At 35.3% G+C, this 14,566-nt stretch overlaps 1 protein-coding gene across 3 annotated transcripts in view; it reads left to right on the forward strand.

The window, feature by feature from the left end:
• Positions 1 to 14,566, forward strand: part of ANTXR2 (ANTXR cell adhesion molecule 2) — a 165,235-nt gene that overhangs the window by 30,246 nt on the left and 120,423 nt on the right. For 2 of the 3 annotated variants that reach the window (XM_007447566.1, XM_007447567.1), the window contains exons 8-10: positions 6,985 to 7,045; positions 8,884 to 8,982; positions 10,741 to 10,810. The exons of the other annotated variant lie outside the window; for it this stretch is intronic. In XM_007447566.1, the coding sequence (XP_007447628.1) occupies positions 6,985 to 7,045; positions 8,884 to 8,982; positions 10,741 to 10,810 (230 nt within the window). The remainder of the gene's footprint in view (positions 1 to 6,984; positions 7,046 to 8,883; positions 8,983 to 10,740; positions 10,811 to 14,566) is intronic. 3 annotated transcript variants of the gene reach the window in all.

A 14,566-nucleotide genomic window follows, 5' to 3' on the forward strand; every position in this document is an offset into this window, starting at 1 on the left:
AACTAATTCCATGCTAAATTTTATCTTGGATATAGCCCAACTATAATTCCCCACTAATTAATCCCATTTTATCTTCAATGCCAGAAGAAAAAGGCCACAGCTATATTCATTGTATGCATTTTTTAAGGCCATGATATGGCTTTTACTACTCCCTACATGTTCCATATTTGTCATTATAGCATGTCCATTATGTAAACATGTTCAGGAACTTACAAGATCTCAATATGGTTTCATATGTATCTTACAAGATACTCAAAATATGGTTTCATATGTATCTTAAAATATCTAAGAAAGAAGAAATCAAGTCTGATGCTATCTGGCTGTTTCTGCTGTAGATGTTTCTGTGATTAACACTGTCACTTCACCTGGTTATTATTCAGTCCTTATAAAGATCTGATCCTAACCCTATAGTCAAGCAGGATAAGAAATTGCTTCGTGGCCGCTGGGATTCTTGGAAGAGTTGTGTCTCTGACTTAGCAGCGGTTCTCACACGGCCACAAATCTTGCCAGTTCTGGCTCCAAAGTGCATACATATCTGCCCCTCGTTGCTCTGTATGCAGATTGGGCCTTTAGTGAAATCCTGCAGCCTGACCACATGCACTAGACGCAGACTCAATCCAATTTAATTTGGAATATGCCTGGAATATCCAGGGTGAAACACCATTCTGATACTCCAAGTCGAACTTCTGGAAAGGGACAGCACAATGGAATCTACTTTCATCTCCTGCCAAACATCTGTATCTCAGAGAGGCCAGCAGGCAGAGCTGACTCCTAAGGCTGCATCTAGTCTTTCCATTAACCAAAACTAACCCAGAGGGGGCCATTACCAACCTTATCTTATCCTACCCCACTCCCTTGACAAGTAGAGAAATTCAGTGAAATTCATGTTTACGGAGTTCACCAAACTATTGAGAGTATTCTGATGATCTAAATTATACAGAGAACGTATCGAAATTGTATACGAGTTAGAAACAACAGAAAATAAACAGCTATAATTTGTAAGGATGAATGCTATTGTTCCGCCTGCAGTTTTATCCCAAACAACTCAGAAGAGGGGAAATACCTGGATTTTCACTTTCTTATGACATGTATTCAAGACAAATACATTTTAAATAGGACAGAAAGTTTTGATAATGAGAAACGACAGTGACTGTTACAGGGATTAAATATATAAAATCATCTTTAGGCCTTTAATTCACAGTTTGGGACAACAAGCTGGAACGTAGACATTTTTTACACAAAGTAACAGAATTTAGAATTCTATAGATTTCAGCCTCTTTTGTATTATAGATTTTTATTGGTTTATGAACACAGGTCTTGCAGATGGTCTTGTGTATCCCATCAGCTGCTCTGCCTAGACCTCTCCCTCCTGGAAGTTCACACTTTTATCTCCTACCCAACCTGTGCCCTGTGGGTGTAACTGTAGGTTGAAAACGTTTAAAGACCCTGTGGTTCACAAATACTGGAGGGAAAGAGACTAAGAAAAAGAGTAACAGAGGGACAGACATGTAGGCAGACCTTGTTTTCCAATGTTGGCAACATCCCATTTTAGAAAACGTTTCCCTCATGCTGCTTGCGTTTCTTGCTTTACTAATGTTTATGTTGCCTGCATTTCCATGTATAGGGATTTTCATGGCTTAACAAAATATCCTCCGGAGGCTATAATCCTGTCCAGGTTGTTTGAAGGGTCAGGCATTCACGTGTTGACATTCGTATATCAGTACGAATGCGTTCATGACATGAGAACAGCTATGTTGGAGTAGAATATTTGGGGAGATAGGGCAAACGTGGATCATGATTGTGATTAGAAAAAGAGTGTCTCTGTGCGTCTAGCAACCCAGGTGAGACAATGAGAGGGGAGGGACAAAGACTCATTTAGTCTGTATCAAAAACTTGCTGCTCCACATCGAGAAAAAATAGAGAAAAACCAAACCAAACCAAACAGAATCACCAAACTTCTGCCTTCTGGCTCTGAATGTGCCTTTCTGTTCCCAGGACTCAGGCAAATTCTAGAGTTTTAGAACTATAAAACCTAAATTCCATTGACATCATTACTTTTATGGAAAAAAAAAAAAATCTGCCCTGGGCATCCCTGGTGGCGCAGTGGTGGAGAGTCCGCCTGCCGATGCAGGGGATGCGGGTTCGCGCCCCAGTCAGGGAGGATCCCACATGTCGCGGAGCGGCTGGGCCCGTGAGCCATGGCCGCTGAGCCTGCGCATCCGGAGCCTGTGCTCCGCGACGGGAGAGGCCATAACAGTGAGAAGACACATATAAAAAGTAATTTCAAACGGATTATACAGATTTGTATATAAGAGCTAAAATCAGAAATATCTAAAAGAAAAGTTGGGGAAAAATCTGTCCTAAGATCAAATAACAAATTAATTTTTCTAAGCACCGTTTGGTTTTAGTTTCCAAGTGCTTGTTGTGTTCTTATACCAGTATTAGGACCCCTGGTAGCTTGTTGTTCTGGTAGCCTGGCTTGTCTTTTAGCTTCTGGATGATGCTGAGAAGTAAAAAGTACAAGTGTTTTATCTGTACAAAACCAAATTTGAGAAAGAAAGCAGTAATAAATTAAGACAACAGAGAAAAATAAATACATAAAAAGAGAGAGGCCCCTAACCATTTGGGTATCCCATATATTACTAACTCATAGGATGATCTACAATTTGAATTTATTCACAGTCAGTGGTGTTGGGAACTTTAAAACAAACCTGTAAAAACCCCATAAATAATGGTGAAAGCTTAGTGACATAATTTTGAAGATAAGAAATTAGCCCAATTTTAGATTGTTTTTGATAGTATAAAAGGTGTCCAGGCAAAACAAGCAGGTGAATTTCACTAGTTTGTTGGATATTAGGTTTTGTAATGGGTAGACCATTTATCACAAGTCTGGAGGGTGGCAGAGGGCACTGGTTAGAAGAATGGGCTTTGGACTCAATCAAACCTGGGGAGATCTGGCTCTGCTATTTAGTAAGCTGATTGTTCTAGGACAATTTTTAAAAATCTCTCTAAGTTCCAATTTTCTCATCTGTAAAATGGGGATAAAAATAGTATGCATTCTTAAGACTTGGAAGGATTAATTGAAGAAATTTATATAAAGTGCTTAGCACAGTTCCTAGAACATAATAAGCACCCAACAAATTGTAATTATTATTATTGTTAGAAATTCTTTTGAATTTTTGACTGCTGCTAGTTGTACTGAATTTATAAAGTTTGACTTTTTTCATCCATATTAACATTTGAGGATTTAAAAGTAGGAATTAGGTAATAATGTACATATTTTTTTCATTTATAAATATTCCTTAATACTAATATTATTTTTTAAGTGAACAGATGATTCAGTAGTATACTTTTTTCATGGTGATCATCAAGTTCTTTGCCAATTTATATCTATCTATCTATCTATCTATATATATATATAGCCTCCAAAGTCTCAAATGATGCAATTTTGCATCTAGTGTGTCGATGACTTAGAAAACCCTGGTTTTATTAATAGCATTTTGTTTGTCTTTAAATTCGTTCTATGGTGCTATTAGCTCGCTTGATGTCAACTAAGGCCGACCTTTATTGGAAACTATTTTCTGTTTCTGTTGAGACTTAATGAAGGCAGATGGCAACACATATTTGAAGAAACATCCTTACAAGGTCCTCTGTTGTACAGGTGATGAAAGTGCAGAGTATGAAAAATAATGCATCAATTATCATAGATGGGACACCTGATCCAATGTTCAATCAATCAATAACAGTATTTAAGTTGGTAAAAATTAACTAGTGTTTAAAAACAGTTGGCCCATCTGTCAGTTGTCGTTTTGTGATGACAATTTTAATGTAATAGGTCCATTTTGAGGTCTTGAGCATTTGAACTTGTGCAATTACTTGGCGAGACTAGATTATGAAGTGCTTTGTATTTATGGAAGTGCTTGTTTAAAAATTTAATGTAAACTCTTTGCATATGAATATTAAATCACAGCAACTTCTAGTTATTCTTTTCTTAAAATAGCAACATGGTAAACTCTAGATAGAAAAACCAAATTTAGAGCAAATTTTATTTTCTAAATTGCATACACTTTCTTCTCTCATTTCTTTCCCCACCACATTTTCTTGCTCTCTATTTATCATGTGAAGATGGTTTTGGTGAACTTAGTTTCAAATTATGGATCTTTGGATTTTCAATCTTTACAATTTTTTGAAAGGCTAGATGCTTTTTCACATAAATTAACTTTATTTTGCTTTATCTTGGTCTTTTTATGATTGTTGATTTGCTTTCTAGATAGACATTTTTAATATTCTCATTAATTCGTGCATTCAATCTGTATTCTCTAAGCATTTTTTGTTGTTGTTGTACTGTGTGTACAAAGCAATGTGCTAGTCCTGGAAGGCTAGCACAGTATAATATGGTCCCATTTCTATGCTCAGAGTTTGTCTTCTAATAGAGGAGGTGATTCAACACTCAATAAGATCCTAAGAAATAAAAAAATCAAAATAAACTTTAGAGAAAGGTAGGTAGTGTTCTGAGGGGGATTCATCTAGATTTTGTCAGATGGTGATGCCAGTTTAATGACTCATGGTCTAAACTGCTTGTCTTTCAATGAATGTGTTACCTGAATCACTTTTTCATTCAATAATATCATTTCTATAGAACTCATTTTGTTAAAATAATTAAGTACGAATATTAAACTAATGTAGGGGTATTCTTATATACAAATGTATATTATACAAGTTACTGCAAGATGTAACCAACCTTTAGTTATTCTTAATCTCTGCTTAACGTAATTTAATTTCATTAATCTCAGACTTGAATAGAACATAAACTTCTAAATTATCCTGAACTTATTCTTGAAAATCAAAATACTTTACAGGGGATAAACAGAGTCTGACTTCAGAACAGTAGACCATCAATGGACCTTGAAGGTGTTTATTCTCCAAGCTTAAGGAGAGCTCCATTAGAATTGATCATTTGATCTTGCTATTAGAACTACCATTTTAGAAATGTTTTGATGGAATACATCAAATCAAAAGAGGAAGTCAACACAAACATTTGTCTTAATAGTTTGAGATCTGATTTAATTATGGCCAATATTTTTAGGAGAAGGAAAACCAACATAATTTCAGAAATTCACACAGGTCGTTCTGGGTTGCATAGTCTTTGACACAGCTTTTGGAAAATCTCTTTATAATTTCTTGATTTACCTTATTCTAAGGAATTTTTAAAAAATGATTTCTATTTCCAATACACTCAATCTTTAAGCCTCTCTCATAATTTTCTTGATGTTCAAAACATTTTTCTGTAATGCTGATAGAGGTGTGCCTAAAATAACTAGCAAAAAGATTGTAAGCTGTAAGATCAGTCAGTTTCCTTAACAGGATTTATTTTAAAATAAATTCTTTCAAGAATTGTCACCAGACAAAATAGATTTGGGGGGCTTTATGTTTTCTTTTGACCATCCGTTTTTGAGCCTCAGTTCTCACTTTTATTTCAAATTGGTCAAAACTAAAGCAATAATACCCCAATTTTGTTAGTTAGGGTATTATTAGCTTCATATTCCTTTGGCAAAACCTTTTTAGCTTCATATTCCTTTGGCAAATCTTTTGTATTCTGTTCCCTTCAGAGTCTTGTTATCTGAATTATGTCAAAATATTTAAAGATGTTAGTGATTTGAGATACTTCCCTTCCAAGAGGACACATTAACCTTTGACAGTGGTCCTCAATTCTTAAATGAACAAAGGTACTCACTCGTCAAAGGAATGAGTGTTGATTATTGAAGATAAAATAGCAGACCACAAGGTGTTTGGGCCCTGACAGTCTTTGGGTGACTCTGGAATCTCTTTGGTTATTTATGAGTTTAAATAGACCTCACTTGGAATTTCTCAGATATAATATTTTATTCTATTTGTTTCCTAATTACTAAAGCCTCAATCACTAAGTGAAAAGTGGATTCACTGGGAAATGACCTTAAAAAGTGCAAATGTTCCCTCTTTCAGAGAGGCATATTCAGCAAAAAAAATTCCGTGATTTGACCCAGCTGTATTTTAGAGTCTGACAATTTATATTTCCACTGTTATTAAAGAAAGCACAGAAAGCATTTCTATATCCTGCTACAGTCCTTCTTTCCCGTTTTAGTTATGAGCAGGAGATGCTAGAAACTACTGTACATCATCTGTCTTTAATGTTTGTCAAGAAAGAAATGTCGTTCAAAGATCATCTGGAACTTGTCTGCCTTTGCTAACGTAGTGCAGAGCAGTTCTAAAAATAAAGGCAGGATTGTTGAGTCCATTAGGAGCAGCTTATTTCATCATTGTTTTTCGCTTGTAGCCTTGTGCCTTGTATGGTGGTTTCTGTTTCTCAGAACAAGCTGAGAAGAGCCATTCTGTTCCTGTGCTCTGGGAATGCTGGAGTCGAGAGTCTGTCTTTTTGAGAATAATATTTGGCTCATACAAGGGGCCTGTGTTCTGCAAGTGTAATGTTTGATGCATGTAAGGAGGATTAGCGTACATGGGAATTGAGGCAGAGAAATTGAATAGAAATGCCAGAGTCAAATAAAGAAGTGTTTATTTATTGATATTATGTTGACCCTTTTAATAGAAAACATTAAATTAGCATAATTAAATAGGAGGTCTGATTTTGCTATCTTGTTTTTGCCTGATGGGAAATTCAGCATTGATTTTATGGCTATCAGGAAATTTTAGTTATCTTTTCATGTCTAAGGTTCCCAGACTTTGAGGCAACAACCCACTTTATCTGTGCTTATCTGTATTTATTCTAATCAAATAAGAGTTCCTACAGAATACAATCTTAGAATATATACTGAAAGACGACACAGAAATTTCCTAAGAGCTTGGTAGCTGTATACGAGATGGTTAATAAAATTTTCTCTGCCATCTATTGAAGTTAAAGGGAGGACCACAGATTATTAGTAACCTTATAATTCACTTTACATGTTATGATTTAGTGCTATACCTTGGTCTTCTTTTTTTCCTTTTTAGATACTAGCTCAGTCGTGCACTGAAATCCTGGAATTACGGCCCTCAAGCGTCTGTGTGGGGGGTAAGTGGTTAGAATTTAAAAATACCTTGTAAGAAGTTGTACTTTTTTCCTAGTTAAAATATACAATTTGAAACTCATGTTGGAAAGAGAATAGCAAAATTAATTTTTTGGCATCTTTTTCTGTAAGAATTTTTAAATAATTCCTTGAAATATTTCTATTTTAAATTCAAATTTTTAAGATTGGAGTGTTATTTTAAATAATGAACATATTGTGCGACAGGCTTTTAAAATCTTCTGTATATTTAGTTCATGTTTGAGACCTTTCCTATGACAAGTAAAATAGAAAATTTTCTCTTTTATCTGATTATATAGTCAGGTATCTGTAGACTTTGAGCTCCGTGCCTTGATGACCTGGCCAAAGTACAGTACATGCCAGCTCAGGGCCCATAAAGAAGTGATTTGTGGGTGGAGGGCAAGAAAGAAGCAGGTGGCTTCATCAGCTGTTCTAAGAACAGACTAGGGTTTTAGCACTTTCAAGCTATCCACCCCAGAGAGAGTGCGATTCTCTCTGGCCTATACTATTTCTACTTCAGGTCTTACCTGGAGTTCATTTTAACCTGACTTTTCTTTTAAAAGGAAAAACATTGGGTCTGGTGGGGAAGGAAATGTGCTGTGCAATTTACTGCAGAACCTCCCAACTGCTGGACATGGGATGAAGTTCTACATCTTTTAGACTCCTCCATTAATGATTACTGAGACGTTCAAGAGGAATAGTGCATTTGAACATTCCAGAGCAGGATGGCATTCTATGCATTTAGAATTTTACCTAATCCTCATAACAACACTATTCGACAGTTTTAGAATCCCGGGTTCATGGATGGGGAAACTGAGACAGAGACATGTTCAGTACTTGCTATTAGTAAATGTCCTGTTAGACTCTTGTCTGTCTCACTCCTAAAGCTCATGTTTTTTTCTGAGTCACATTTTAAGCTTCACTTGCACTTCATTTTAACTTATAAAAAAATTCCTTTCATAATACACTGAATGGAGAGTGGCATGGCAGTATTTTCTTCCACAGTTAATTACTCTCTATGTGTTAGATTATTTCAGATAGGAGGTCTCTGAGAGGATTGAAAGTTGATCACTATTAAAAGAGTTGACATACCACCTTGCAACTAAGCAGCATTTAGTTGCCAATCAAAACATTGATTGGCAGCTAAAATTTTCTTCTAGCATATTATTTCACTTTCTATCATTTAGTGACTGCTCCTCTTACACAGTATATGAGTTCAGTCAACCTCTTTTACCTATTGGCCATAGATTTTTATTAGTCCAAAATGCATGACCCTTGATGAGTTATAAGTTTGTATGCAACAGAAAATAAAACTGGAATTAAGAATGTGAAGAGGCTGTTAAAGAAGAGCTATGTACAGTGTCATAGATGAAAGAAAATATAATCCACAACTGTTCTAAGAACCAGATAATGTGAGGCATTAACTTCTTTACATTCTCATACCTCAGTTCCTAAGACAAGAGGAAAACAAAGAGTTTTCTTTCCTGTGGATATTTTCTTCAGGATAGAATTTGGGCAAGTTTGTATGGTATTTGTCTGGGATGACTGTTATGCTTCAATTCTAAAATCTTGGTCACTATTGGAAAACACTTTGTTCAAAAAATAAAATAACGCATCTCTACGTGGCAGCGAAGGGTATCTTCACTGTACATACCTGTAGGGTCTAAGAAAGCAAGTAGGACCATGTCTTTGTTGTTATTACTTGGCTAAATAGTACTAAAAAATTCATTCTTTGTACCTTGATACTTTTGTTTCAAGTTATGCTTTTTGTTGTTGTTTTTTGTAAAGTAATGATTACATTTTTTATTTTTCCTTTTACTTCTAGAGGAATTTCAAATAGTTTTGAATGGAAGAGGATTCAACTTGGGCAGTCGGAACGGCCATGTTCTCTGTACTTACACTGTTAATGAAACATACACAAAGAGTAGGTCTCCATAATTTCAATATTGCTTTAGTATCTCCACAGTATATCAGAATCAAGTGTTTTCCTCTTTTCCCCAACTGAAACCAACTATGCTATGTTTTTTTATCAGAGGGGAAAGAAAGGAAGTCCAATGATAATACAAGTAGTAATAATAATTACTTAATAGTTATTTAATAATGGCAACATTTGTTCATAAGTTAATAAATGCTGGACCTCATCCTAAGTAGCCTCATTATACAAATGATGCCCTTGTGGCTGAGTCAGCTTTTTGCCTTATAGATATATCTCCAATGCCCACCTGGCACAGTGTTTGTTGATAATTATCATATTTAGGGAATTAGGTTTTATTTTCCCTCACTTGGCTTTCAAAAAAGGAGATGATGAGTGTAACATGTTTATCTTCATTTTGAGAAAAACTTCTGCTCTTTAAATAGATGCTGAGCATTTTGGGTCTCTATTAAGACATTTTCTCCTCATTGATGATTATATTGTCTTCTAAAATTTTATACTGTAAGGCAGATGCTGCAACTCTGTGAACTCTGGTGGAATTATTTTTTGAGAGGTTCATCTACAATTTTGTTGTCTATCTGATGGTTCTAAGCCCTCCAGTTAGCACAGCTTTGGCTACATACACAGTCACTGCTCCGTACTTTGTTGAATTAAAGTGGTGAGGATCTCAGCATGGTAAATGCCATCAGTAATTCCTCTCTTTCTTATTAAGATCATCATTTTGGTAAGGAAAGACAATAATATTAGTAAAAAACTTTCTTCCTACTAAGTTCTACAACTGAAGAGGACAAAATAATTTAACCATTTTTTTTCAGTAGTCATCTGTATCTAAGCATTAGCTTTACCTTACTCCTTTTTTTTTTTTTTTTTCTTGCGGTACGCGGGCCTCTCACCGTTGGGGTCTCTCCCGTTGCGGAGCACAGGCTCCGGGCGCGAGGGCTCAGCGGCCATGGCTCACGGGCCCAGCCGCTCCGTGGCATGTGGGATCTTCCCAGACCGGGGCACGAACCCGTGTGCCCTGTATCGGCAGGCAGACTCTCAACCACTGCACCACCAGGGAAGCCCTACCTTACTCCTATTGATTACATATTTGAGTTGATTATAATATAAACATATTTTACACATAGCTACATAGGATTGAATTTATTAAATTAAGTTTCAAATAAATTGAGTCAGATTGTATTTTCATCATTTGTATTCTAATATTATCCATCTAATTATGTAACTTTTCTGAGTATTTGTAGTCTAGATCATTTTTCTCATATGCCATTAAAATTGCAAGGCAATTTAAGCATTCTATAAGATGTGTTTATATATTATAAACCCAATTATTTTATTAAACTCTTGAAAGAAATGTATTATCCTTTGGACATTTGTCTTCTCTATCATTTTTAAATTCTGCTTTTAAAATATATATAATTTTTCCTTGAAAATCTAATATACTGGCAAAATTGAGGGAGAAAAGGTGATAATTTTATAGTATCTACAAGCTGTATGTGAATTTAATCTCAAAAAATCATAATTTATGATTACCAGTTCTATATATCAATGAGGCATATAATCTCTTCCTGTTTTTCATTCTGCGTTCCTTCTCCTCTTTCTTTAGATGAGTATCTTTTTGTTTTTTTCATGCTAATGTATCTAATGTCCCACACTTGAACTCTGATTGCTGCGTCTCTTCATATTTTTAATGAAACTGTGTGAGATACATAAAACCCTTTATTGATTAAATGACATTTTATTTTATAGGTGTAATGCCAGTGAGTGTGGAAAGTAATTCTATGCTTTGTCCTACACCTACCCTGAATGAAGTTGGACAGTAAGTACTTTATGAAAATCATTTTAAAACTTTTTAGCTACAAATTATAAGGAAATGGTGACAAAATATACATTGGTTGTTTTATTTTATCTTTTCTTGATATACAGATGAAACATGAAATAGTAAATCCTAGACAAATCACTCTGGTTAGTACTTTAACTATACATATTCTTAGTGGGTTGAAAAGGGTAAAGTTTGTTTTATCTTGTTTCTTAAATATTGATTAAAAGGCTCTATAAATATTTATCTGGATAGATTTGAGAAATATTGTTAGAGCCTTTAAATAATAAAGCCATAGCCATTATTTTGAACTTTAGAGTATTGAATTTACACACACACACATACACATACACACAAGAGTTTCAAAGTGGGATTTTGACTAATGACTGTAGTGTTTAAATATTAAGATTGAAGAGCAAAAGGAACATGGCTCAATAAGGCACAACTTAGACTAGGAAATATTTGTGCATTAATTTGTGTCCCAGTCCTGTTAAGGAGTATATTTTCTTGTTCTTTGGTGTGGCAATAAACCATGATAGCTGGATAAAATAAGGGATATTTAGTTTGGAAGAAGGGCTTTTATTTTAATCACCTATATACAGATAATTTCACCATCAACTTAATATTTCCATGTGTGATTTTTTTCCCCCTGCCCTCTCTATTATGCAGGAAATGATTGCAAATAGTTCAAATGTTCTCTTGTCCAACAGTAGTAGATGCAATATGCTTAGGATAATGGATAGGATACAGTTTTCAAGAATCACCATGTACTGATCTCAAACCTTCCTCTGGATCAGAGGAAATTAAAATACATAAGGCCCCAATCCAAAGTCTGGATTAGTGTTCAGAGAGTGAAGATTATATTTTCCTTTGTGGAACCTAAGAAAATCATTTTAGTAGTTTGAAGTTCACTTGAGCACTTAACTTTTGTAGATGCTTAAGTATTTAAGATATCTGTTGGACATCACTTCTGGTCATCCAAGTAAATTGGAGCAGTATCAGCTTTCTATTTGAAATTGATTGAAAAGAGCTGCATAATATAACTTATAAAAGGAAGACTATCAGAATCTATTTTCTTTCTATAAAAAAGTATTCATTTTCTGAGTCATATAATAATCTGGTATTGGTAACATGCTTATGGCCAAATTAGACTGGCCTTGGAATTTAAGGCCCATCCATTTTGTGTGGAGCCATCTGTACCACAAGGGCACAGTGGGACTCAATGGCTTTCTGAGTAATAGTCTTGTATTAGCAAAGATAAATCTGTTGACTTAAAGATTGGTCTTATTTTGTTGAATCTATAAGTCCATATTGATTCTCCTGATTGTTCTCCCCAGTCTGCTTTCAGAGCTGTCTTCTCTCTCTTAGTCACTGGCAGCTCCATCCTTTTTGTTGTTCAGGTAAAAAACCTTTGACTCATTATTGATCTCTTTTATGCAGCCCATAAGCAAATCTCAGCTCTGATTTCAAAACATGTTCAGAATCCAGTCCTTCCCCACCACCTCCACTGATACCACCCTAGACCAAACTACTGTCATTTCTTGCTTAGGTTATTAGCTTCTCAACCCATCTTTCTTCTTCTGTCCTTGGCAAAAGTGATCCTGTTAAAACAGATCAGTTTATATCACCCCTCCACTTAAAATCCTTGATAATGAGTTCCTCATTACATTCAGAGTGGAAGTCTAATCACTGCAATGTTCTATAAGGTTCTACAAGATCTAGCCCTCACTGCATCTCCAACTTCATCCTCTTTTTTCCCCTTCTGTTATGGTCACACTGGCCTCTTTGTTGTCCTTTAACCACCTGAGCTTATTCCAGTGGCTTGAAAGGCTCCTTCCTTCTTGTCTCACTCTCTCAACTTCAAGTTTTGTTCAACATACCACCTTCTCAGTAAGCCTTTGCCAGTCACCCTATTTAATCATACAATCTTCCCCCTCCCTTGAGTTTAACAGTCTCTATTCTCTTTTCATGGTTCACTTTTTCTCCAAAGCATTTAGTTGTTTGTTATTGTTGTTATTCATCCTCCTGCTGGGATGAATTTGGTTATTTTTGTTTCTTTCCATATCTCTAGCACTGACACAATGCCTGACAGATAGTAGATTCACTAAATGTTTGTTGCATGAAAGAATGAATACATTTTTCTCAAGCATTTTGATTTACTATTTATATAAATAGCTAAAAGAGTGCATTTGATTACTGGGTATATCAGGTAGGAGAAAGATGATCAGAATTCTGTTTGGGGAATCATATCATTTAAGAGAGCAGGAAACTATCTTGACCTTTTCATAGTAATGACTAGTTAAGGAAGACAGCTTACTTTCTTCTCCAAAGTAGTTATAAAATGCAATATACCTGTTCTATCCAACACTGAATTTGTTTTCTCTAGAATTTGCCTTGGGGCACAGTCTCCTTTTTAAGAGACTGCCATAGATACTCCTGGTATTCTTTAGTGATTTGTAGATTGGCTAAATACTCAGAAGATGTGATTTCTAAAAATCATATAAGACATAATAAATATTAAGCACGAGAAAAAATCATTTGTTTGCTTTTTGACATTAATGTTTCACCTACAAGCAAGCTGAGAACGTTTTGGAAAGCGATCTAAAATAATTACTTTTGCTTCTTTTTTGTCTATCAAGTACATGACACCACTGAGGCAAAATATGTGAAGATTTTATTTATTAATGTATCGGACATTTGGCGAAATCATTATTTGTTCTACTAAGTATGTTGCAAGTAATTTGGACCTTTCCTTTGCCTTGAATTTCCTTCAGATACTTTTGTAGGCGATGAGCTCTCTTATGAGATTGGATTAAAATCAACACAACTGAAACAGTTTAGCCTTGTAAGGTGACTGTGCTTAATATGTTTGTCTAATTAGCTTTTGGCTAAGGATTCAAAACCATTAAGTAGCTAGTTAGTCTATGTTTCAAATAAACACATCTTGCCCAACCATGAATGAAAGTTTTTCCTGTGTGAGGGTGACAGATGTGGTGATGGTTCCCCCTGTCCTCTCACTTAAATAATTAACAGCATGCTGGTGAAATAACCCTAGACAGACAGCCTCAAAGCCAGATGCACAGTCTCAGAGCTGGAGCCACGGACATGTGTCTCGTCTCATTAGTGTGCTCTATCAGTTCCTTTCTCATCTTTATGTTACTTCCTGAATTACATTTTCTTTGAGGATTATTCCTTTAAAAATCCAGGGCTCATGAATTTTGGTTTGAAAGAGGCTTAACATAAAGATGTTTTACTTGGAGATGGGAACTAAGAATGTAGCAGAGTAGCTAGGACATAGGTTTGCATTTGGAAATTGATGTCGTGGAGTAAACAAAAGTTAAAGCTATCTGGGCAAATCTTATCCAGGTTTATCGTTGCTTAGCATTGTTGGAATGGGTCTTTGGAGTCCTTTCTTTGAGAGACATCTCTATGTATTAAATTTCTTTATCTGGTATAGAATTTTAGACTAAAATGAACATATTTTTAGTTTTTAAACAGAAAGAATGTAAAGGTGAGATTGTTCTTTCTGAGATTGTTCTTTCCTATTTTTTTTTCATTGGACACAATTTAATTTAAAAATGTCATATGGTTAAACAAATTGTCTTACCTAGAAAAATCTGTAGATTGTTTGGGAGTTAATTTCTGCCAGTGGTTCATTTGATCCAAAATGTCTTAAGTTTGAGTAGGAAGGACTCTGTGAAGCTCTGCAGATCCTACCCTTCTGAGGGCAGTGGCCTCCTGGTGTAATGTGCAGGT

This window comes from Lipotes vexillifer, unplaced genomic scaffold (assembly GCF_000442215.2).
Source record: "Lipotes vexillifer unplaced genomic scaffold, Lipotes_vexillifer_v1.1 scaffold272, whole genome shotgun sequence".
Lineage (NCBI taxonomy): Eukaryota > Metazoa > Chordata > Mammalia > Artiodactyla > Lipotidae > Lipotes > Lipotes vexillifer.